The sequence below is a fragment of the Mytilus trossulus genome, chromosome 2, assembly GCF_036588685.1.
Source record: "Mytilus trossulus isolate FHL-02 chromosome 2, PNRI_Mtr1.1.1.hap1, whole genome shotgun sequence".
Taxonomy (NCBI): Eukaryota; Metazoa; Mollusca; class Bivalvia; order Mytilida; family Mytilidae; genus Mytilus; species Mytilus trossulus.
The window spans coordinates 52,366,725-52,390,698 of NC_086374.1; the positions used below are offsets into that span (position 1 = coordinate 52,366,725).

At 32.2% G+C, this 23,974-nt stretch overlaps 1 protein-coding gene across 2 annotated transcripts; it reads right to left on the reverse strand.

Moving 5' to 3' along the window:
* Nucleotides 1–6,003: 6,003 nt before the first annotated feature.
* LOC134707538 (G-protein coupled receptor 52-like) lies at nt 6,004–14,536 on the reverse strand. Of its 2 annotated transcripts, none has more exons than XM_063567385.1 (2): nt 14,299–14,536; nt 6,004–7,521 (listed from the first exon to the last, which is right to left on the reverse strand). In XM_063567385.1, exon 2 carries the CDS (start codon nt 7,140–7,142, stop codon nt 6,207–6,209), a length of 936 nt encoding a protein of 311 aa, XP_063423455.1. In that variant the 5' UTR covers nt 7,143–7,521; nt 14,299–14,536; the 3' UTR covers nt 6,004–6,206. The 2 variants fall into 2 exon arrangements, with proteins under 2 accessions (XP_063423455.1, XP_063423456.1); XM_063567386.1 differs by lacking the exon at nt 14,299–14,536 and adding an exon at nt 12,625–12,654.
* Nucleotides 14,537–23,974: the final 9,438 nt, after the last annotated feature.

The window sequence follows — 23,974 nt, forward strand, 5'->3', positions numbered from 1 at the left end:
AACAATTCAACAACGATTCATCTGAAAATTTCAGGGCAGATTTATCTTGACCTGATACACAATTTTACCCCTTGTCAAATTTGCTTTAAATGCATTAGTTTTTGAGTTATAAGCCAAAAACTGCATTATATCCCTATGTTCTATTTTAAGCCGTGGTGGCCATCTTGGTTGGATGGCGGGTTATCGGAGATATTCTTTAAACTTGATACGCCAAAGATGATTATGGCCAAGTTAGGATTAATTTGGCCCAGTGGTTTCAGAGGAGAAGATTTTTGTAACAGATTACCAAGATTTATGAAAAATGGTTAAAATTGACTATAAAGATATCTTTTAAATACATATTTTATAAGATATCTTATTAATTAATAGAGATATCTTATAAACTAATAGAGATATCTTATTAATTAATAGAGATATCTTATAAACTAATAGAGATATCTTATTAACTTATGGAGATATCTTATTAAGTAAATAAGATATCTCTATTATTAACTATATAAAAGATATCTTATATAGTTAATAATAATATATCTTATAAATTAATAGAGATATCTTATATTTTAGATAAGATATCTTATATATTTGATAAGATATCTTTATAAACATTTTAATAAGATATCTTTATAAACATTTTAATAAGATATCTTTATAAACATTTTAATAAGATATCTTTATAAACATTTTAATAAGATATCTTATTTAATATATAAGATATCTTATTTAATAAATCAGATATCTCAATTAATATATAAGATATTTCATTTTGCTATTAAGATATCTCAATTAGTTTATAAGATATCTTATTCAACTAAATAAGATATCTCGAAATTGAATGAATATAATAACGGCATGCCATAAATTCCTCGTAAAGGGGTCAACTGACCATTTCGGTCATGTTGACTTATTTGTAAATTATGCGTTGTTGAATATTATTGCTGTTTACAGTTTATCTCTATGTATAACAATATTCAAGATAATAACTAAAAACAGTAAAATTTCCTTAAAATTTAGGGGCAGCAACCCAAAAACGGCATGTCCGATTCGTCAGAAAATTTCAGGGCAGACAGATCTTTACCTGATAAACAATTTTATCCAAATCAGATTTGCTATAAATGCTTTGGTTTTTGAGTTACCAGCTCAAAAATTGCATTTGACCCCTATGTTCTATTTTTAGCCATGGCGGCCATAATGGTTGGTTGGCCGGGTCACCGGACACATTTTTTTATCTAGATACCCCAATGATGATTGTGGCCAAGTTTGGTATAATTTGGCCCAGTAGTTTCAGAGAAGAATATTTTTGTAAAAGTTAACGACGACGGACGACGGACAACGGACGCAAAGTGATGGGAAAAGCTCACTTGGCCCTTTGGGCCAGGTGAGCTAAAAAAACCGAACACGTAAAACATCATAGGACAGTACAAAATAAGCACAACAGAACAGCGAACTGTCTGTCACACGACTGGATCAACGCCACAACAAAAATAACATTCAGATTAACAACCCCCTTTTACCTTACATTTGAAAACACCGTTTAGAGCTTTAAGTTACCTTATGGTTTGCATTTGCTAACTTCAGAAAACACATAGTGTGGTCTTTTGATGATATATATCTCTGGCTTGTCTATGCCTTTAAGGTCTCTGGATCATTTATGATTACAGAATATGTAATGGTTGCTGATTACCCGTGAAATATATAATAATAAATTAGTTTATCTGTCAGTCCGGCATTGACTTGATCTGTCGTCATACTTCTTGTTCTATCATTCTTATGTCAGATTCCTTTGGTTTATATAAACCTCGTCAATCAAATATGACTGCTGATAAAAGGATACAACCCCATCTGCTCAGGAGATTGACCGAGAAATATTTCTAATATCAATGCAGAATGTAAAAAAAAAATCTAAATATTCTTATGAAATATGTCAGGCTTTTTTTTTTTTTAATACCATTAGTATTCTAAATGCATTTATTTCATGTTGATGTCTTAAAAAAATATGAGGATTCAAGACTAATTGAAGGCCGGTTAAAAGTGGTTTCATGAAATATATATGAGTATCTCCAATACAGAATGTTATCGTGGTTAGGTAAGTTTAAAACAGGTCTATCAATGGCCAATCACAACTGACAGTAGATTCCGATCTTCCTCACCTTGAAAGGAATTTAGATATCACGATTGCCCGTAGAAGACCAATCAGAAGCACTGTTTACCAAGTGGCGGATCCAGAACTTTTCGTAAGGGGGGCTGGAGGCGATGACTGACATAAGGGGCCCGCTCCAGTCATGCGTAATGCTTCAGTGATTCCCAATATAATCAACCGAATTTCCCCAGCCCCCACCACAACCACCTGGATCTGTCTATGATACCTCCAACCAGAAAATCTACAAAAAATCGGCTTGTTGTCAATTCAAAACAAAACATTTTTTTATTATAGGAGATTACAAATGAAGGTAATGGAAAACATTCTCTTTGGGTCAAGTATTTTTGCTGGTAAAACCTTTTTCAGATGGATCATTGAAGATGTTGGCAATTAACTATTATAATAGAGCTCAAATAAATATACCTTTCACATGATAGATAGTGGTTGTAGTGTATGGCATACCCGTAGCCAGGGGGGTTCGGGGGTTCGGACGATCCCCCCCTTGAAAACAAATAAGCACTGTTAAAGTCACTGTTCTGTTCGAATTGTGACTGTTAAAGTCCAGTTTGTGAGTCAAACGAACCCCCCCTTTGGAAATTCCTGGCTACGGGCCTGTATGTCTTTATCATTATAGGAAAAACGACTGTGAGTCGTAAAAATTTAAGACATGCTCATCTTTATATTTATTTTTAACAATAATCACATAACAACAGATTTTTATTTGAACAAGCAAAAATGCAATATATACATACAAATGGCACGTGTAAATGAATTGTTTGTTAAATTAAAAATAACAGTATACATTTGTAACAACAGTTAGTATCTTTAAAGGAGTTCTGTATAAAAGTTTTTTCCTTTCAAACAATAAATCAATGTATGATGATCCATTATATTGTATAATGGGTACATTGTACATAAACATTTCACAAAAGAAGCTGAGGTAAAATAGTTATCATCGCTGGCTAAGTTTCCGTTTAACTAATTTGGTGCAAAATCATGAGAAATATATTTCCCCATGAAATACATCATCATTATACTTACAGGGTAAATTTACCAGTGGAGGATCCAGGGGGGTCCGGGGGTTGGAATCCCCTTTTTTTGGACGATCAATGCATTTTAATAAGGATATGTAGTTGGACCCCCCTTTTAAAATGGCTGAATCCGCCCCTGCTTAAATAATTAATTTTGTTTATTCCTACTCATCACTTCTGTATTTAGGAAAAGCTAAAGGAGGAGTGTATGCTTTGCATCTATGAATAACAGTTTTACCTCATAACACTTTAAACATTCAATGTAACATATTTGAAATATATACTGAAAACAAGTACTTCTTTGGCATATCATCATAGTATTCTAAAGTAAAAACACAATTACACGAAAACGAAGTGGTTCTATTACTAGCTACACAATCTCATAATTACACAATTTCAGCTGCATGAATTTCAGCAGCATGCATTATGTGCACTTGCATTTTAAAAGAATGTTAATTTGTAATAGCACCATAAAAAACTAATTTCGTCGACATCAACGAGTATCACATTGGAGAACAATAAATAACAATGACAAACAATGTTTATATTCATAATGCAGAAAAGATGCTCAATTTTGAACAGAAGCGATGCAAGCTGCATGTTGACGAATCAAAACGACTCGATTTTATTTTTAGAATTCTTCCTTTGTGGTGCTTATCCGAAAAAACTTAAGTTATTTTCAGGTTGTGTGCTTTTTTCATTTCGAATTATGAATAGGCAAACATTTTGTAAAATTTGTCAATGCAGTTTTGCATAACACCTAAATAGCGAATTTATATACATGTGATAGCGTTTTTTTATTAAAAAAAATCCTTTTTTCCATCAAAAAGCAAATAGGCATTCATGTTCCTTCATATTGTAGAAAAACAGGTCGAAACAATTTCCCTTAAAAAGGTTCTGGTATAATTGTGTAGACCATAAAATATGTATGCCCTATATATCAGAACGCATGAGCTTCGAAATTTTGAAAGTTTTTGGCAAAAGTTCAGTATTTATTCCCAATCAAAAATAGAGTAAAATTGTCATAATTTATCTACAATTTTCGAATACAAATGAGAACAAGTGTCCACAGTTGTCATTAAAAAAATATTCTCAAAACAAATTATTCATGTGGCAACTGCTTTTGCTATCTATTTTCATTCAAAGCAAAAGGGTCTGAATAACTGGTCGATATTCGTTAGAATTATTCAATCTGTGTTATTTATAAAAGCAAGGAGAAATGGCCATAATTCTTTTATCGTGATCTTGGAACTCTAAATCCTTGTGTAAATATTTAATCTTTAAAACTAACATACATATTCCCTGAATTGAAATTTGAAACAAATATTTGGTCCCACGTCACGTCATACTTTAAATTTACATTAAACTTAAAAATTGACTTTTCAGTTATGCATGATTATTAGGAATTCGGTTAAAATGAAATCGATTAAGACTTGAACACAGCAAGTTCCACAAAGATCAATGAATCATATATTTTTTTTAATCATATGGTCATGTTACGCAATTCTGTGATTCCCTTTTTTATGTGAAGAAGACTAAAAAGCCAATTTTAAATATAAATATGACGTCATGTAGTTAACAACCTTAAAGTCATAAGAAAGCAAGATGCATATTGCATGTAACCTTCCTCGACTGAAATATATCTCACACTAAAATGTTAAACTTGAGCTACTTTTAGAAAATCGGTAAACATAAAATATGCATTTTCTCACTATTTAAAAAAACATCTTGGTAAATATATAAATCGTATTTTTTTTTCAACGAACTTGACATGACTTTGTATCCTTTATATATGCAAAATCTAAGCACCATTTATTAATAAAAAACATAAAAAATTACAACACCCCATATGTTTATACATTGTTTGCGTTCTTATGTTTGGCTTTGAGCATTCTTAGAGAAGGTAAATCAAGAGATGCGTATCGAACGGGAAAAGTAGAACGTTTTACTTTGATCTGCACATATTTAAAGTTGATTTATTCGTAATGCAAGATTTAGATTTTTTTGAAAAATGTAAGAACAACATTTTTCTGTTTGCACAGATGATGGTAATTGTTAAGCTAATATAGTGATTACGCTTTCAACTTCAAAAAAATTACAAAGTTATTAAATAAAATAATAGTGACTTACCAAGGTCGCTATCTGAGTACAATTTTGGACATTTTATTAACAATTATTGTTCAAGTAAAGGGATTTTTTGAATTCCTTTTATAATTTTGAAATGATAACTAAACGTTTACGATTTTTCCGTAATTGTATTCACATAACACGAATGACACAAAAATATGCAAATTAATACATTATGACAGAGTTTTCAAAAATAAAATTTCTATGGTGGTCCTTTGTGAATTTCTGCTGATCCTCACTAGGCATAATAACTTATATGTCAAAATACCAAATGTGTGTCATTCCTTTGAAAACTGTGGTGGTCAAAATCTTCGGACCACCACTTTTCAAAAACTCTATACATTCGATTGAAATAAATTAAGACCCTGTACCTTGCATCGCGCACAAAGATATGGCAACACTCCATTCTACTCTATGTTTGAAAGACATTTCGGAATCTTCTGGTTTTGTCGTCATGATAAACACCCTTAGAAATTTCACTGACTGATGTAATGATTTCTAGAACAACAAGTAGAAGAGATGTTATCAGCGCTGATATGCATAAAACCATTTTAGTTGCGATATCCAATCGTAATACCAGTACTTATGCATCGTACTAGGACAAGAAGAAAAAAATCCATTCTTTCGGTTTTTTTTTAACTTAAGTTGTTTTAGGCATATGGGCCCAGATCCTTAAGTTCCAAGCGTGAACACAGGATCTGTATTTTCATCAGATTTCGAAAATTGTACATAATTATAACTGTATTTTACAATACTATGTCGAGATTACTTAATGCAGCAAACAACATCATCATGTAGTGGACTGTCTTCAACTACTATCCATTGATTCCTAAGCTACTCAGAAGACACCGGATTCTTTCAGCAGTAATTATTTAGAAAAGTCATCAAATGAAAGTTTGTTTCTTGAATTTTCATGTCTTTGCTGTTATCAAATTTATACTCACGCTCTGAGGTACAGTACATTGGCTACAGCTACATTCTCGTTTGCAGCATAACTGCTTCAGCCCACGACGGAAATCAAGGCTCAATGTCATATAAATGAAGAACTTATAAAATGAATTACCAATCGCAATCCATAGAAAGTAAAAGTGGACTGTATGTGGATAGTCGGAATGTGATTCAAGGAATGTTCCGGAAATTTGCAACAGTAACCATGGTAACCACGATAAAAAGAAAACTATTGAGACAACAAAGTTCATAAAATAGTTTTTTGGTCGTGTAGCAGTATCAATCAATATGTTTTCAAACATATGCTTCTTTGATCTGAAACGTTCAGTAAAAATATATGAATTTGTAAATATAAGTGCTAGCAATGCTGGACAAAGAACTATAATTCCGGCAGTTGCGAAGTATGGTTTTTGAGGCCCAGGGTCTATTGAGCACATGAAAATTTCATCATAATATGACGCACGCTGAATTTTAGAAAATAATGGCGGACTACAAAAACAAAATGCAGCTAGCCAAGCAAATATTATCCAGCAAAGTGATCGAGTTGTCGACATAGCCGTTTGGTGCCTCTGAGGCTTCCGAATGGCTAAATAATGATCAACACTTATCCATGACAACGAATAAACACCAGCGATGAAAAATATCGCCATTAGATACGCTTCTATATGACAAAAGATTTCGTCTTCGTATATCCATGAATTGCTGAATGTACTGTAAACGGCAAATGGCGTGATGAAAAGTCCTACGCACAAATCCGCAATAGTCAAGGAACCGAAGTATATTTTGTTTATGTTACGAAGACTTTCTGTCCACGCCAATACAAACAATATTAGTGTATTAGTTAAGATGATGGCAATCGTAAAAAGAATAGTGACAATGCTTTCGATGTTAAACGCCATCTCTCATGTACAATGCGTTAGCTAAGTCACGAACGCCATGTTTGAACAGAAATTCATTAACATCCGGGTTTTTTTTACGTTAAATATTTAAATGAATATTCTCTTGTCGTTACATATCACCATTTATAATAAAATCCAAGAGTCGATTGTTTTTCTGTAATTTTGTTTCCATTACAGGTTTAAAATCAATTCAATATCCATTTATATGAAGCTGTTTTGCTTAAAATAACATTTCAACGTTATAAATTGCGTCTTGATCCTTCATATCGAAGCATGATTACTCGGTATTCAGACAGATAAACCAATGTCATTTGCATATTTTCTATACTGTGTCAACTTCATTCTGTAGAAGGTTTGCGTGATCACTGAGTCTTTGTATCTAAAATGAATAACACAGAAATATTGAGAGACATTTTCTACAATATTGCAAAATATTCTATGCTGTTATGGTAATCAATTTGGTTAATATTAAATGAATTCATACTTCTATACTTACTCTCGAAGTCTGTATATCTTCTGTACCCAACACTTTCACTAAGATTAATTTGGCTCGTTTAGTTTTCATAAAATTTTGACAAAGTATTTACTTTGACCATTTGACAGCTGAAATTTGGAGGAAGCTTTATATGTAAATATGAAATGAATAATTAATCATTTTATTTAATCATTTCGTTGATAATTTTGCGATATCTTCAAATACTATTTTCCTAAAATCCTCAGTCTAAACGGAAAAAGCTGGTATTAAAAGGCTTTAATTTCTGAAGGCCCTTTCTAATTATATATCGTTCAAAAGGTCATTAATGTTTTTTTGAAATAATTGTATAAAGTCCAGGGGCGGTTTCAGCAAAAAATTGTGGTGTCACAGCACCTCAGAATAGAAACGAAATGGCGGTAGCTGATGTCACTAGCACCACGTGTCATCAATGGATACGTCTCTATCATAGTTGTGCTTTTTCTGTTCAACTTACTAGTGTCTTAACGGATTAGAAAAGATACAAGAGTCATGCTTTAAATAATGTATGTATAGCAAGACATTGTTTACATCTGACCTTAAAGGTCAGACCTGCTTCGAATATTCGACGTGTTGATTTGAAGGTTTTTGTATTCCAAAAATATTCGTTAACATTTTCCTCAAGGACTTATCCTTGATTTTTTCAACAATTTCTTTTATATCCTTGGCCTATAATGGTTTACTTTTATAAATTGTTACTTGGATGGAGAGTTGTCTCATTGGCTCTCATACCACATCTTCCTATGTCTTTATTCATTTTCAGACCTCAACAGTTTGCTTGTAAGATGTTGATAGCTTTATTTGCTGTTTAATGTGCTGTTTAATGATAGAAAGGTGATGTAGCTCCGGCCCTTTCATCAATATGAAGCTAACAATTGTGCAACTTAGTCTTAATCATGACAATTGCGAACAAACCATTTCGCCTGTTTGCCTTTTAGAAACATTCGACTATAGTATTTGTTTCGGTTGGTACCGTTAATGCAATTTTAAGATAATGGACCATGCGTGCGTTTCCTTTGGTGACTAGAATATAGCTGACAATTCAGTGTTCCATCGTGTGCAATTCATTTGCTTACGACAACAGCTACGAATCATTATCAACCAAGACATATTGCTCCCATTAGAACAAAATGCAATTTTAGAATTGTTTTGCAAACAATACACCAGAAGCAATTTTCAACATAGATTTCTCTGAGTGACATATAAGATATTTCCATTAATACGAATGCAATTTGTCGTAACTGTAGCCATTTCAAAAGCTAATTTCCCTAAAGGAAACTCAGACAAACAGTTTCAATCGATCATACTAAATTTGTGTCTCTTAATGCGATGAAACCAATACATTAGCAATGTCTTATATCTGCCAGTTCATATAACGAACAATTTAAACGTTTATATCATTCGTGATTAGCCATTAGTCCGTCTGTGACTTAATCTGACCATGATATGGTTCCTCGGCATTAACATGGAGTTTATGGGTCTCTGGGTACAGATATGAAATATCATAGGTGTCATAATTGCATGCCAAAGGGGATGAATTAAATCAAATGTACAATTTTATTCTACAATAACTTCCGTAAGCGGTTTGATAGATATAAGAAGATGTGGTATGAGTGCCAATGAAATAGCTCTCATCCAAGTCACAATGTGAAAAGTAAACAATTATAGTGTCAAAGTACGGCCAACACGGAGCCTCGGTTCACACTAACAGCAAGCTATAAAGAGGGATACAAATGTTTGAACTCTTCTACACTAATATCGTTAAAAAATCAATAGCAGCCGTTTTTAGCAGTAAGAATTCAAGGTTAGAGAATAACAGATAAATCGCCCTTCATATGCATCTACTAAAAAATATTAGGGATCGTCTATTTAATATGACGGAATTGATATTAGTAAAGAGTGTATGACCATTTTTTATTTAACTGTTCTGTCAAAATTATCTTAAAGCCATGTTTCGGGACATAACCATTTACGTCATTTGATCTCTGGTGGAGTGATGTTTCAATTGGCGATCATACCACACCTTCTTATCTTAATATTAAAATATTATGAATGCTTTAGGTCGTAACTCTTTAATATACATGTTATTTATGTTATTTAGACTATTATTTAGGTAGCAATGACATTGAATATTATTTTTATATTAGAATATAACGAATGCTTCAGGTAGCAACGCTTTAATATTTATGTTATTTAGACTCTTTCATATTTCGGTAGCAATAAAACTGGATACGGCAAGGATTCATTAATCATGCTAATGATAGACGCAAAATATCGTAAGAAAACCGTTTCATCATAAAACATCAAACATAAGAGATTAATTTGGCTGTTATACAATTACATTTCTGTGTGATTCTTCTTGGTAATTTCTTTGATATGATCTTATACTATATTATCAATACAATATGTTAAACCATAGTATTTCAATCGGTCTTATTGAAGTCTGGGGCTGGCATGTCAGTAACTGCTAGTAGTCCTTTGTTAATTCATGTACAAAACATTGGTATTGTCATTTTCTAGTTGTTTGACGTCCAGTGGCAAATGTGTAAAGCCTTTTCAGGACAAGGGCATATTCTGATCCGTGTCACATATTGCATTTGTAGTAATTAGTTTGTAAATAGGGAAATGGTTGATTGAAATAAGTCTACAACTTTGCGTTGCACATGACGTTCTAGGTTGTTTTATTTGGCATTGTGCATTTTGAAGCTGTACGAAATTCTACTTCGAGGAACAGTCGCCGATATAAGAGAATTAGACGGATGAGTGTTTATATCAGTTTTAGTTGTCAGTTCCTCTTTTTGAATACGACATAACCACCAACCTGATATTGTTGTTATTGTGCCTAAAATATATATGTGATTTTATACAGTGAGAGTCACTTTCCAAACTATTTTTTCAATCTGCGTTCTTTGTTCTTGCTTTGTTTATTTTACTGATAAAGATAAAAAGGGAACGATCAATCAATAAATAAAAAAAATTATGATTTATTTTTAATTTTTTTTTTTTAATTTTTAAATTACAGTTAAGACTCGAGTTTATACTCTAACATAATTTATTATAGCTAAATTTTTCATGTACACACATTTAACAATAAAAATTCCTGACATATTTATACTCTTTTCCAAAGTAATGAATTACTGAATCTACTTATATGATATTTAATGACGGAACAAGATCAATACAATTCTTATTATCGTGGAGCTCAAATCTGTTTTAGATGTGTATTGTATGAATCTGATCAGCAATTTCGTTGTTAATGTTGTGAAACTCTCTCAATCCTCATGACATAAAGAAATAAAATAACAGATCAATATCACTATTGTTGATCATTGTTAATACGTATAATGAATAAGCCACAGTTCGCAATAAAAATACAGAAAACTGTAATATTTGACAAATTCTCATATAAAAATGCAGAAAACTGTAATATATGACAAATTTTCATATAAAAATATCTTAATATGATTGGTTTTTGGTTTTGTTGTATCATATTGTCAAGCTAAGATATCTTCATTACAGGTTATCTAACACAAAATGTCAAAAGTAAATCCAAAGTAAATCCAAAGAAGTGAAGATTTAAAAAAAGAATCTATGTATTAAACGGTCTTCTGGTTCATGTCAACTTTGCGTATTACTCGTGATCGTACGATGACTGAAAACAATAGGAATGGCTATGACGAAGCTTGTTTATGATTATTTCACAAGAGTAATTTTCTATATATAAATAATGATACATTGATTGAGAAATACGTCAAATGATGTATACTTTTTGCATACTTTAATTCGCAAAGGTGTTTACCCTCAAACGGGACGAGTGTTCTGTTTTGCGATTCAGTTTAGCTTTCCTCAAATTTTGTTTTCGATCGTAGCTATAGAGTTTAACATAAACAAAAAAGTTGATTGTTTTACTCAGTCAGTCTTGGAATAAAACTGCAGTAAAGAAAGCATTCAAATCTCATTTAAATTTATACATAACTGTGCGGGAAAGTATCAAAAAGGAGATGTGATACGATTGTCAATGAGACAACTCTCCACAAGAGACCAAATGGCACAGAAATTAACAGCTATATGTCACCGTACGACTTTCCACAATGAACAAAGCCCATAACGGATATTAGTCCACATAATATCTTAATTTTAAAGATAGCAGGATATTGAGAAGTGCTTATTGCCTTAGTACCCTCTTAATTCTCGTCATATTCGGCTTTTAAATATGTACTCTTACAGCTTATTTACTAATGCATGTAAAGCAAGACTTTGGTTAGCTTGCTTGCTTTGTTTGTATATTGTACAATTGTAATTGGGATAACGTCTGATCAAATTTAAAAATATAATATATACTGGTTAAATTATGCCTATATATATTGTTTGAAGATGTCAGTGTTAATAACAATTCTTGAATTAACGTTTATACAAAAAGAGCAAGCAAGCTAACCAAAGTCTTACTATACAAGCATTAGGAAATTAACTGTAAATGTGAATAAACCACTGACAGTTCAACTACTCCTCTCAATCAGTTGAAATATTCTTCAAGCTTAAAAGCCTTGCCAATATGCCATGGAATATTAATATAACTTATTAACAGAGTAAAGTGGTTAGCTCTCATCCAATCGATGTAAAAAATGACTACAATGAAAGACAATGCTAGATTTTGTTTGCATACTTATTTACGTATGTTAATAATCCTTCTGTTGAGCCTTAAGTTAACAGATTTGTTTCTATGTAAATTAATCTATTTGATTTGCAGATGTATACCGTTTCAAATAACAAGAATTACCACTTTAAGAATGAATAAGAAAATGAGAGAAAAGAAACCTAAGGATTTTTTTTAATCATAAGTGGAATAAAACAGACAACTATATGACCAATAAGAAAAATTAACAAAAAGACGAATAGGGTTAAAAAGGATTACGCAAAAAAACTAATTTAAGAACACAAAACTAGTACTTAAAAAATCTCAGATACACTCACGTTCATTTTTCGGCAGGCTAGGTAATTCCTAAAAATAAAATCGGATAAAAAGTTGCAATTAAGGAAAAGAGAACGGAATTATGGTGCCGACATATAAGAAGTCATCTGCGACACTGATATTTCATTAGTGTCAACCCTAGATTTCTAGATTGTATGCAATAGAAAATAAAATCACATAATAAAACCAAATCAATTTAAAACTGAATGATTTGTACGGATCGATTCATGAGGGAGAGCGGTGGGTTAAGGAGGGGATTAATTTTTGGTTGCTTTAATTCCAGTAGCAAATATTTCATGCATATTCAGGATAAGAACAAATAAACAGTTCTGCGTCCCGGAATTAGGTATGAGAAATTGAGACTGTCACGGAAAGCATATGAGACAGGGACAGAAAAGCATTGTAACAGATCACTTTTGGACCCCTCAAAGAGTTGTCGCAGGGGTTCTTAACGTGTAAAGAGCGTGGCACTCTTTTTACATGGAGCTTTGTATTCAAACGTCTCAAATCAGACCGGACTTTTCGCACAGCTAAACGGACGCCCCATTTAGAATAGGGTTTTATTGTTGGTCGGAGAAAGTCCAATGGTGACCATTCTTTCATCAATTACCCAGTCACCCTTTAAGTGGGACCCAAAATGTCTCCGGTTGAGAAAAAAATACGTTTTTTTTTAGATAGTCTTTATACCCACAACAAATTGGAGTGTACTGTTTTTAAAGAGAACTTGACAAATACAACAACAAAAATGGGATATCAACGATACAATGGAAAGTTCTGATAATAAGGATAATTATAGTTCAAAACAAAGAAAACACAGTACTCTATAACTTAATTTTACAAAATAAATAAAAAACAAAGGGACAATAAAACTATTTTTAGAAACCAAAGGTTATAATACAAATAGTTTCAAGGGAAATATCAGGAAACCGAATCAAATGTCTTGTTATTCTTAATACACCAAACGTGAACAAAACTACAGCAGTTGCCCGATACGCCCATAGATAAGGTTAATAACAATTACTGGTGTAGGAGAAAACACATTATATATGATAAACTTTCATCTTTAATTATTCTTAAAATATATGAAGAAATATATTTATTAAGAATGCATAACAAAGGTACATCAAAGTGTTTCTGTTTGGTGTATTTATGTATTGAGAATGGAAAAGACGGACACATAAGGTACCAATAGATATAGGAAGATGTGATGTGAGTGCCAATGAGACAACTCTCCATCCAAATAACAATTTAAAAAGTAAACCATTATAGGTTAAAGTACGGCCTTCAACACGGAGCCTTGGCTCACACCGAACAACAAGCTATAGGCCTGTTCAAAAGATATATTCGACAGATTATAGCTCTTCATCTTTTATATAAGCTTTGGATTTCAAATATTTTGGCCACAAGCATCACTGAAAAGACATGTATTGTCGAAATGCGCATCTGGTGCAAGAACATTGGTACCGTTAATTTTATTAAAAAACATGGTTAAGAATCAAATGAATGTAGAAAACTAAAAACTCTGAGAGATATGAGATAACTTAAAAGTAGATGCTACGAGATAACGTTTGTCAATTATATTATTACACTTCAGATTTTCTTCTTCTTAAAACCATACACAATCATTTTGATAATTGTTCAAGAAAAAAATACACAGTTAAAACATACGAACTTACCTTGTTTATAGCCATGACTATTTACATCATTTAGATGTACATTTCACTGTAGCTCTATGTGGGCGTATCTCCTGTCTGCTTCGATTTCGTTTTATGATTATTGATCGCTCTCAGAAAATTATACAAATATATTTCAGTACCATTCGACTTATTAATCATGTTAATAACATGCTTATGATATCATTTCAATCTCTGTAATATTTCTAGTGTTTGATAATCATGTCTGATTTACAGGAACTTTGTCAATACACGAACCAATATAAAAGTGTTGATTAAAAGTGTGTATGAAATCAATTTTTACACAGCATGTAATTACTGTTCAAAGAAGTAGTATCAACAGGTTCAATCAGTCGTGTAATTGTTATGATTGCTTCTTTAATTATAAGACATACATGAACTAGCCACTTTGTATTAATTACATGTAATGTACGTATGTCAATAGTTTGTCTCAAACAATAATTATATGCTTTAAATGCAAACCAAAAGTATTTGAAACGATACCATTGATGGGAGAGTGTATACGTCTGTGTGAATATTGTATTAAAAAAATTATAATTGTAGCATTAAAATTATTCCAAAGACACGCATAAAAATAAGGAGATTTGGTATGTTAGCCAATGAGATACATTGTAACTATCCATTAAAGACCCCCCCCCCCAAAAAAAAAAAAAAAAAAAAAAATCTTATTCTTATTCTTAATTTTTTTTCGTAAAATATGCCTTTAAATGATAACAATTTATATTAAAAAAAGGGTAAAATATACATTTTCTGTACTAAGAATGGCGATTTTTTATCATCCCGTGTCAAAACTACGAATAGTGTGGGGGTTCACTGGATATTTTTCTTCTTCTCTAAACATTGAACTATCATGAACTATGAACAAAATATGATTGTGTAACAACGGTGCAATTATTTTGTCGTTTCGCCATTTACATTGCATATCGAGACTTATTTCTGCTGAAAAAAACACGATGAACAAAATACAATAAAAGAGGGACGAAAGATACCAGAGGGACAGTCAAACTCATAAATCGACAATAAATTGACAACGCCATGGCTAAAAATGAAAAGGACAAACAGACACACATGATGTTATTTTGAAACAAAATCATGAGTAGAGAATTTTGAAGAAAAACACTTACAAGTGCTTATTATAATCAACATTGTTATCAAATACAATTAAAAGATGGAAGATGCAGCTACCAGTATCCATAAGAATTGAATGCTTTTTCTTTATAATTTTGTTGGATTGTAAAAGCGTTGAACGTAGCACTTTACGATCAACGCTTATACAACCCTATACAATTACAAAAAGAAACATTCTATTCTTATAGTTACATTTTCTGCTATAATCGTAAGATAACGACTAAATTTTTTTCGTTTGTTCTCATATGCATTGTTGTAACGTCGTCTGGGGAGCACATGCTGTCATGAATGTTATACATGTACGAATGATATTGGGAAACACAATCTATTTTTGGAATGTATCTCCATTGTTCAAAAACGGCCAGCCAAACTAAAGTTTGGATCCTTATGAAACCTAAATGAAATGTAATTAATACATACTGTTGATATGTTCGAGGTAGGCGTATAAATATGTCTACAATAATCATATTAAAAGTATCTGATATAACTAACTTGATAATAAGGATTTATCATATATACTGATGGAATAATTTGCAATACATTAAATTCAGAATGAAAATGGGTTATCGTGTATGTTTCATAAGAATCCGTACCTTTGATTGGCTAACAACAAGGCACTTCAATATCAAATTTTATTTCCATATAACAATCATCAGTTTTGACTGTTCGTGCTATCGGCCGTTACAATGTGTAAAAAACATTGCAGAGGGGCGTCAAGGGGACGGTTTAACTGCACGGAAGAACGCGAAATAAAATTATCACGATGAACGAAAAATTAAAAATTTCTTGCAGGTTGATCTTTTTACATATTTCACGAAACCATGAATAACGACCCCTTTTCACGGATGCATGTGAAATACAAATGGCAAAACACGTTGCACGAAAAAAAACCTTTACCACCCTCATTGCATAGAAAAACGAAAGAAAAGCTTAAAATAACTCTTATTTTCATGAGTGTAGCATAACAATGTAGATATAAGAATTGAATGAGGTTGTAAAATTGCCGATCGTGCGCAATTTTTTAAGTATAAAGTGCATACAAAATGAGTTCTGCTATCGCGTACACACCAATAAAATCATAACTGAAAGAAGTATGATCTAATTTTTCAGTGCGTACTATGGAATTGTTTATAAATGCAACATGAATACTTATTTTCATAATGTAATAACTTCAATGTATGACAGGCTTTAGTTATAAAGCCAGAAGGCGTTTATTTTAAAATGTAGGGGACCTAAAAATTAGTATGTTCCCTTACATCCCTATAGCAAAGACATTATTTGTGAATTATACGCATTTTTTCTGTAGGAAGATTGCTACAAAAAGGACATATGCTGCAATAACCACTCATGTCTATTGGAAAAAAAAAATGTTTTGACCGGAAACCATTTTAAGCTTTTCAGTAAATGGTATTGAATTTTTATCACCATTTATAATGAATTAATGTTTTTTCGATTTGTGTCCACACTATTACTCTAAATTGTGCATTTCGATTATCTTTTTGATTTTACTGGACCATGTTTTTCCATTCTGTCCTAATTTAGATTGGCTAACATAATATTCTAGCAAACTAGGCAAACCGCCACTATTAATTACTCAGTTTTTTTTCTTCAAAATATTGTTTTGAGTGTTTTTTGGCACTTCTTTTTGGCATTTTGGATCCTCATGGCTCTTCAACTTTGTACTTGTTTGGCGTCACTGATGAGTCTTATGTAGACGAAACGCGCGTCTGGCTTACTAAATTATAATCCTGGTTGCCATTACATTATCACTTTGTTTTCGTCTTATGAGTTTGAATGTATCTTTGGTATTTTTTGCCTGCCTTTTATCAAGGCAATATTTTTTTCAGAATAGTAAAAAAAAAGTATTGACAACAATAAAATACCGCTGTTCAAAAGTCAGAAATCGATAATGACAAAATAAATCCGAGTAACAAACTAAAACTGCGGGAAACTATCAACTTTAAGAGAAAAACAACGGAACAATAGAAATACCAACTGCAAAAAAAAAACCCCCAAAAAAAACCACTCCAACATACACTATTAGATAACAACTGCCATATTCCTGACTTGATATTTAAGAGAAAAAAAAGTGTCATGGCTAGGCAACCTCTCGCTTCTATTGCACTGCTAAAATGACAACAATACGTGACATGAATCCAGTACAAATAAAACGCTAGAACAATCAGCACAGAGAAACGCATATACAGTTTCGATATACATGTATTAGACTGAGTCGTTTTAACATAGTTATTTGACCACATCAACCAAAACTGAACTTATTTACACTTATCATGTACATATATATGGCCTCATTGTAAACCAATAATATTTCTATGTCAGGACGGATTGTATGATAAAAATGACACCAACTTTTAAACACAATACACCTTATTGCTAATCCTGGCTGACCTGACCTCTTAAGGTAGTTCAGGGGTATAGAAAAAAATCGACAGAATTTTCTTATACTTTGTGAAATTTAACTTTGAAGTATTATAAATGAAAAAATGCAAAAAAAATTGGGGGTCACCGGCCATCTAAGAGATATTTTGACCTCTGAAAATGAGTGCAAATAGGTTATAGGAAATTATAGAGAAAATGGACACAAATACACTTTGATTGAAATTTCAGAGCAAAATAAATGACAGAAGTGGCTAATTTTTTCATACTGTATAGCTTGATGTCTCTATTTTATAAAATTGAAATAAAATTTGGGGGTCACCGGCCATCCAAGAGATTTTTTGACCTCTGAAAATGAGTGCAAATAGGCTAAATATAGGAAAAACAGACATAAAATATCTTTGATTAAATTTTCAGAGCAAAATAAACGACAGAAGTGGCTCATTTTTTCATACTGTATAGCTTGATGTCTCTATTTTATAAAATTGAAATAAAATTTGGGGGTCACCGGCCATCCAAGAGATTTTTTTACCTCTGAAAATGAGTGCAAATAGGCTAAATGTAGGGAAAACAGACATACAATCTCTTTGATTGAAATTTCAGAGCAAAATAAACGACAGAAGTGGCTCATTTTTTCATACTGTATAGCTTGATGTCTCTATTTGATAAAATTGAAATAAAATTTGGGGGTCACCGGCCACCCAAGAGATTTTTTTACCTCTGAAAATGAGTGCAAATAGGCTAAATATAGGAAAAACAGACATAAAATCTCTTTGATGAAATTTTCAGAGCAAAATAAAGGACAGAAGTGGCTAATTTTTCCATACTGTATAGCTTGATGTCTCTATTTTATAAAATTGAAATAAAATTTGGGGGTCACCGGCCATCCAAGAGATTTTTTTACCTCTGAAAATGAGTGCAAATAGGCTAAATATAGGAAAAACAGACATAAAATCTCTTTGGTGGAATTTTCAGAGCAAAATAAACGACAGAAGTGGCTCATTTTTCCATACTGTATAGCTTAATGTCTCTATTTTATAAAATTGAAATAAAATTTGGGGGTCATCGGCCATCAAAGAGTTTTTTTACCTCTGAAAATGAGTGCAAATAGGCTAAATATAGGAAAAACAGACATAAAATCTCTTTGATTGAATTTTCAGAGCAAAATAAATGACAGAAGTGGCTCATTTTTTCATACTGTATAGCTTGATGTCTCTATTTTATAAAATTGAAATAAAATTTGGAGATCACCGGCCATCCAAGAGATTGTTTGACCTCTGAAAATGAGTGCAAATAGGCTAAATATAGGAAAAACAGACATAAAATCTCTTTGATTGAATTTCCAGAGTAAAATAAATGACAGAAGTGACTCATTTTTTCATACTGTATAGCTTGATGTCTCTATTTTATAAAATTGAAATAAAATTTGGAGGTCACCGGCCATCCAAGAGATGTTTTGACCTCTGAAAATGAGTGCACATAGGCTAAATATAGGAAAAACAGACATAAAATCTCTTTGATTGAATTTACAGAGCAAAATAAAGGACAGAAGTGACTCATTTTTTCATACTGTATAGCTTGATGTCTCTATTTTATAAAATTGAAATACAATTTGGAGGTCACCGGCCATCCAAGAGATGTTTTGACCTCTGAAAATGAGTGCAAATAGGCTAAATATAGGAAAAACAGACATAAAATCTCTTTGATTGAATTTACAGAGCAAAATAAAGGACAGAAGTGGCTCATTTTTTCATACTGTCATGACTGTATAGCTTGATGTCTCTATTTTACAAAATTGAAATAAAATTTGCGGGTCATCTACCATCCGAGATTTTTTTTAGCAAAATAAATGACAGAAGTTGTTCATTGTTCAAAGAGGGGTTGACCTCTGCGGTTGTATAAAGCTGTGTCCTGCGGAGCATCTGGTAATTATTGTGCTTAAACCATATTTGTGACAACATATGTTAACTGTGAGCCGACAGTCTGCTTAGTTTTTATCCACAAGTCTCAATCTGACTTTCTATCTAAAAGGTTTTTATGTGTCAATATTTGTGTTTCAATACAAAAGGAAGATATGGTATGCTAATTGATTATTTATGAGGCAACTCTCCGCAATAGACAAAATGACACAGAAGTTAACAGCTACAGGTCAAAAGCCGTTATCGCATAGTGAGATGTAAGAGGCCCTTCAATGACTAATGAAAAACAATTCAAATGAGAAAACTGAAGGCATATAAATGTACAAAATGATGAACTAAAAAAAATATGTGACACAACAAAAGACAACCACTGTCTGAATTACAGGTTCATGACTTGGGACAGGCTCATACATAATGAGCCACTTCTGTCACATACATAATGTTTGAAGGTGACAACCCTTCCCCTTAACCTGGCCATGGGACAGTGGTATAATTTGGTACAACATAGGCATGATAGGGGTTTTATCAATTTGTATTATTCATTTTTGAACTCTAAATCTAGCGAAAAGTAGATTATCACAGATAAATTTGCAGAATGAGTTGTATGAATAGTCAGGACCCTTGTTTTACAAACTTTATGGAGCAAAAAAAATGTGATGAGGTTTGTATGTACATAAAGTCTGTCATAAAATTAAAGGTTTCAGTATATTCACATTTTACAATATTTTTTGTAACTGCTGTATTTCACATGTTATTTTTCTTTTCTATTATAGTCTGTAGAATAGTAAGTGGTTCAAATATACATGTATGCCTCTTGAGACTTAAATTACATGCAATAGAAATCAGCCCCCCCCCCCCCAAAAAAAAGAAAATTTTAATAACTTCAGCTGTAATATGCATTTTTAAATGTAATGTATGTGCTAGGGGCCTAAATTGACCCTGAATTATTTGAAGTGTTTTGGCCTAAGGATTTTTAATACTTAAAGTACTATTAAATTATTACATGTATATTGTAATATACTATGCAATTGGTAATTTCCTTTTTATTTAAAGTACATTTTAAACATATGGGAGGATTCAGAGGCAGCCCTAGGAAAAATTTGGTTAATTATATTGGGAATCACTGGAGCATGACCTGAGTGGGTCCCCATTTAGGGCAGTCAGTGAGCCCCCTCTTATGAAAAATTCTGGATCCGCCACTGGGATTTTTTATACAACAAAAACATTCATGAGGTTTTAAATTGCAGGAAAATATCACCTCTTCATACAAGCCCCCCCCCCCCCCCCTTTTTTTTTCATTCAAAAACCTACTAAACATGCTAAAAGTCACATACATTTGTACTTATACATTTGTATAATTTTGACTTTTGAATAATTATTAAACATTCTACATATATATATCAGATACATGTACATCAATTTAGTCTGTAAAAACATTTTGTCTATAATATATATCTTATAATTGCCATGAAACTTGGTCCGTAGGCTTTAAATTAGTAATCTCTGGTCATACAAAATTGGTTAAGATCAGTTAGTTCCTACTATCCTATTACACTGAAGAAACATCCTTTGATTTTATCTTTATTTACAAAATAAAGACTCTTGTGCGGACATTACCATGCGTTCCACATGAAAATCAATTATATAATCATTTTTGTAAATTTGATTACATATCTTGGAATATTTTTTTCATACACCTTTAATAAATATGCCTTAAAGAGGAAGTATTTTTAAAAGAGTTGAAATTATACTCACGGTAACTTTTGGTCATGAATGGACCACCTAAAAAACCTTAAAAAATGTCTGAAGCCATCATTGAAAAGAAAATGACACCCACTTAGTGCAGGTGTAATTTTTTAAAGTTTGCATTTAATGTCTTTAACATATTAAAGAAATGCTCTTCGAAATAACTGTGTAGACCCCTAACAAGCCGAAATAACTGTGTAGACCCCTAACAAGCTTTTAAATTTAGAAAAATATCACTTTATGGCAAGACCACTTTTCCTGTTTAGGTAGTAAAAGTTTTGTTTTTCTCTCATGAAGATTCTGTGGGATCAAATATATTATAGGGGGTAAGGAAAAGGTTTAAAGAATAGAGAATAATGCATGTAATGTTCACAATCAGGGTTTCCCCTGGGTCAATTATTTTTTTCGCCACCTCTTTCGCCAAAACAATATACTTTTCGCCACTTTATGAGTCACAATACATTTGTAAATAAAAGAAAATAGACATACATGTAACAATGAAGAAAAACTGGGTTGTTAAATTATAAGAAGTACAGAAAAATGGGAAAAAATAAATAGAGATAAATCGTATAAAGAATTAGTTAGGAATGAAATGAAGGACCCTCAATCCAGACCATTGGTAAGAAAGGTAGTTTTGTGAAATGATTCATTTTAAAAAAATATTTATACGGTCTAGATCCTGCTAACTTGTTTAAACTCTCAAAATTATTCATGTATGTGTCTGTCCCAAGTCAGGAGCCTGTAATTCAGTGGTTGTCATTTGTTTATGTGTTACATATTTGTTTTTCATTTATTTTTTAATATACAAATAAGGCCGTTGTTTTCTTGTTTGAATTGTTGTACACGTACATCATGTACATTTACATTGTCAAATCTGGGCCTTTCATTGCTAAAAAATCGACACTTACTCCGAAAGCCAAAGTGGCCCATCACCAAGATACGCTTCACTCAAATCTGGACAGCATTTTTACTGTGATTGAAACTGTTGATACAGCACTTGTCTCTATAGTTGGTATAGTTTCAGACATCAAACATGCTGTTGATGATTTTGACAATTTATCATCAAAGAGTGAAAACCAACTCAAGACTTTCACAAAACATATCAAAGAACAACTTAGTACTATAGAAAGCAAAATAAAACATAATACTACATCTAAAGAGTCTCTACATGTGAAATCTAATTCACTTGATAAACAAGTAAAAGATTTAAATATAAATCAGATTAAAATTATGGACAAGTTGGATATTATTCAAAAATCAGTTCTATCGCACAGAGAGGAACAAGAGGATTCAATAACTGAACTTAAAGAAAAATTTTATACGTTTGAAACACAAATTATAAAGGAACATGATAAACATTTAAAAGATAAATTAAACGTACAAGATGAGAATGTATTTTCTCTCAACAATATCCTGGACAAGCCGAAGGACATAAACAACAACGATCAAAGTATAAATAGTTCTCAAATGCACCCAGGCGATGATACTAAACCAGGAACAGACATAGACAATCTCATTCTTGGTGATTCCATAATTAGAAGAATTCAAGCAAGGAGATTCAACCCATATGAATCTACAGTTATAAACTATATAAATGGGGGGGGGGGGGCTGACAGTTGTATAGAATATGTACAGAAAGCCGGTTATAAATTAAATCCCAAAAAGGTACTTGTGAACATTGGAGGAAGAGACCTTCGTGGAGACGGGGTTAAAGAGCACAAATTCAAAGAGTTATTCTCTGGTATTACCAGAACATGGCCTAAGTCGCAAATCTTTGTTCTCCCTATACTGAAAAGGAAAGATATTCCATATGATCAAGTGCAGATGGCAAATCAGACAATACTATCTGCCAGTCAAGGCTTCAAAACTATCTAACACTAGATCCATTTGTACCAGCAGACAATATGTACTTTGATCATGTGCATCTAAACACTACTAAAGGCATACCATCGCTTGTAAAATTTTTGAAAAAAGGTATGAATATTACACCTTCGAAAACCAATTCATCACAACCGTACAAGTCAACCACAAGACAAAGGGATCGACCCAATCAAACTACTAGACGTTATGACCACCAATATAACCAATTTTCAACACATGAGGATCGTCTAACAAACGAAAGATACAGAAATTATAATAACAACCAAGTTAACAATATTCAACTCCAACCAGAGTTTCCACAACCACCAAGGTTTCCGCAATCACAACCATTCAACATGAACAACACTCAAGAACGACCACCGTGTCCACAACCACAACAATTCAACATGAATACTAGTCAACGACAACCGTTTCCACAAACAACAACATTCAACATGAACAATAATCTACACAGGATGCCATTCCTGCAAGCACCACCAGTCAACCTACCGCCTTTGCCGTATTATCCGTGGCCATGGGGCCCATTTAACCAACCAAGTAACCAAAATGGCTTTTCAAATTATCCGTAAACATTTGTTACAATCAGT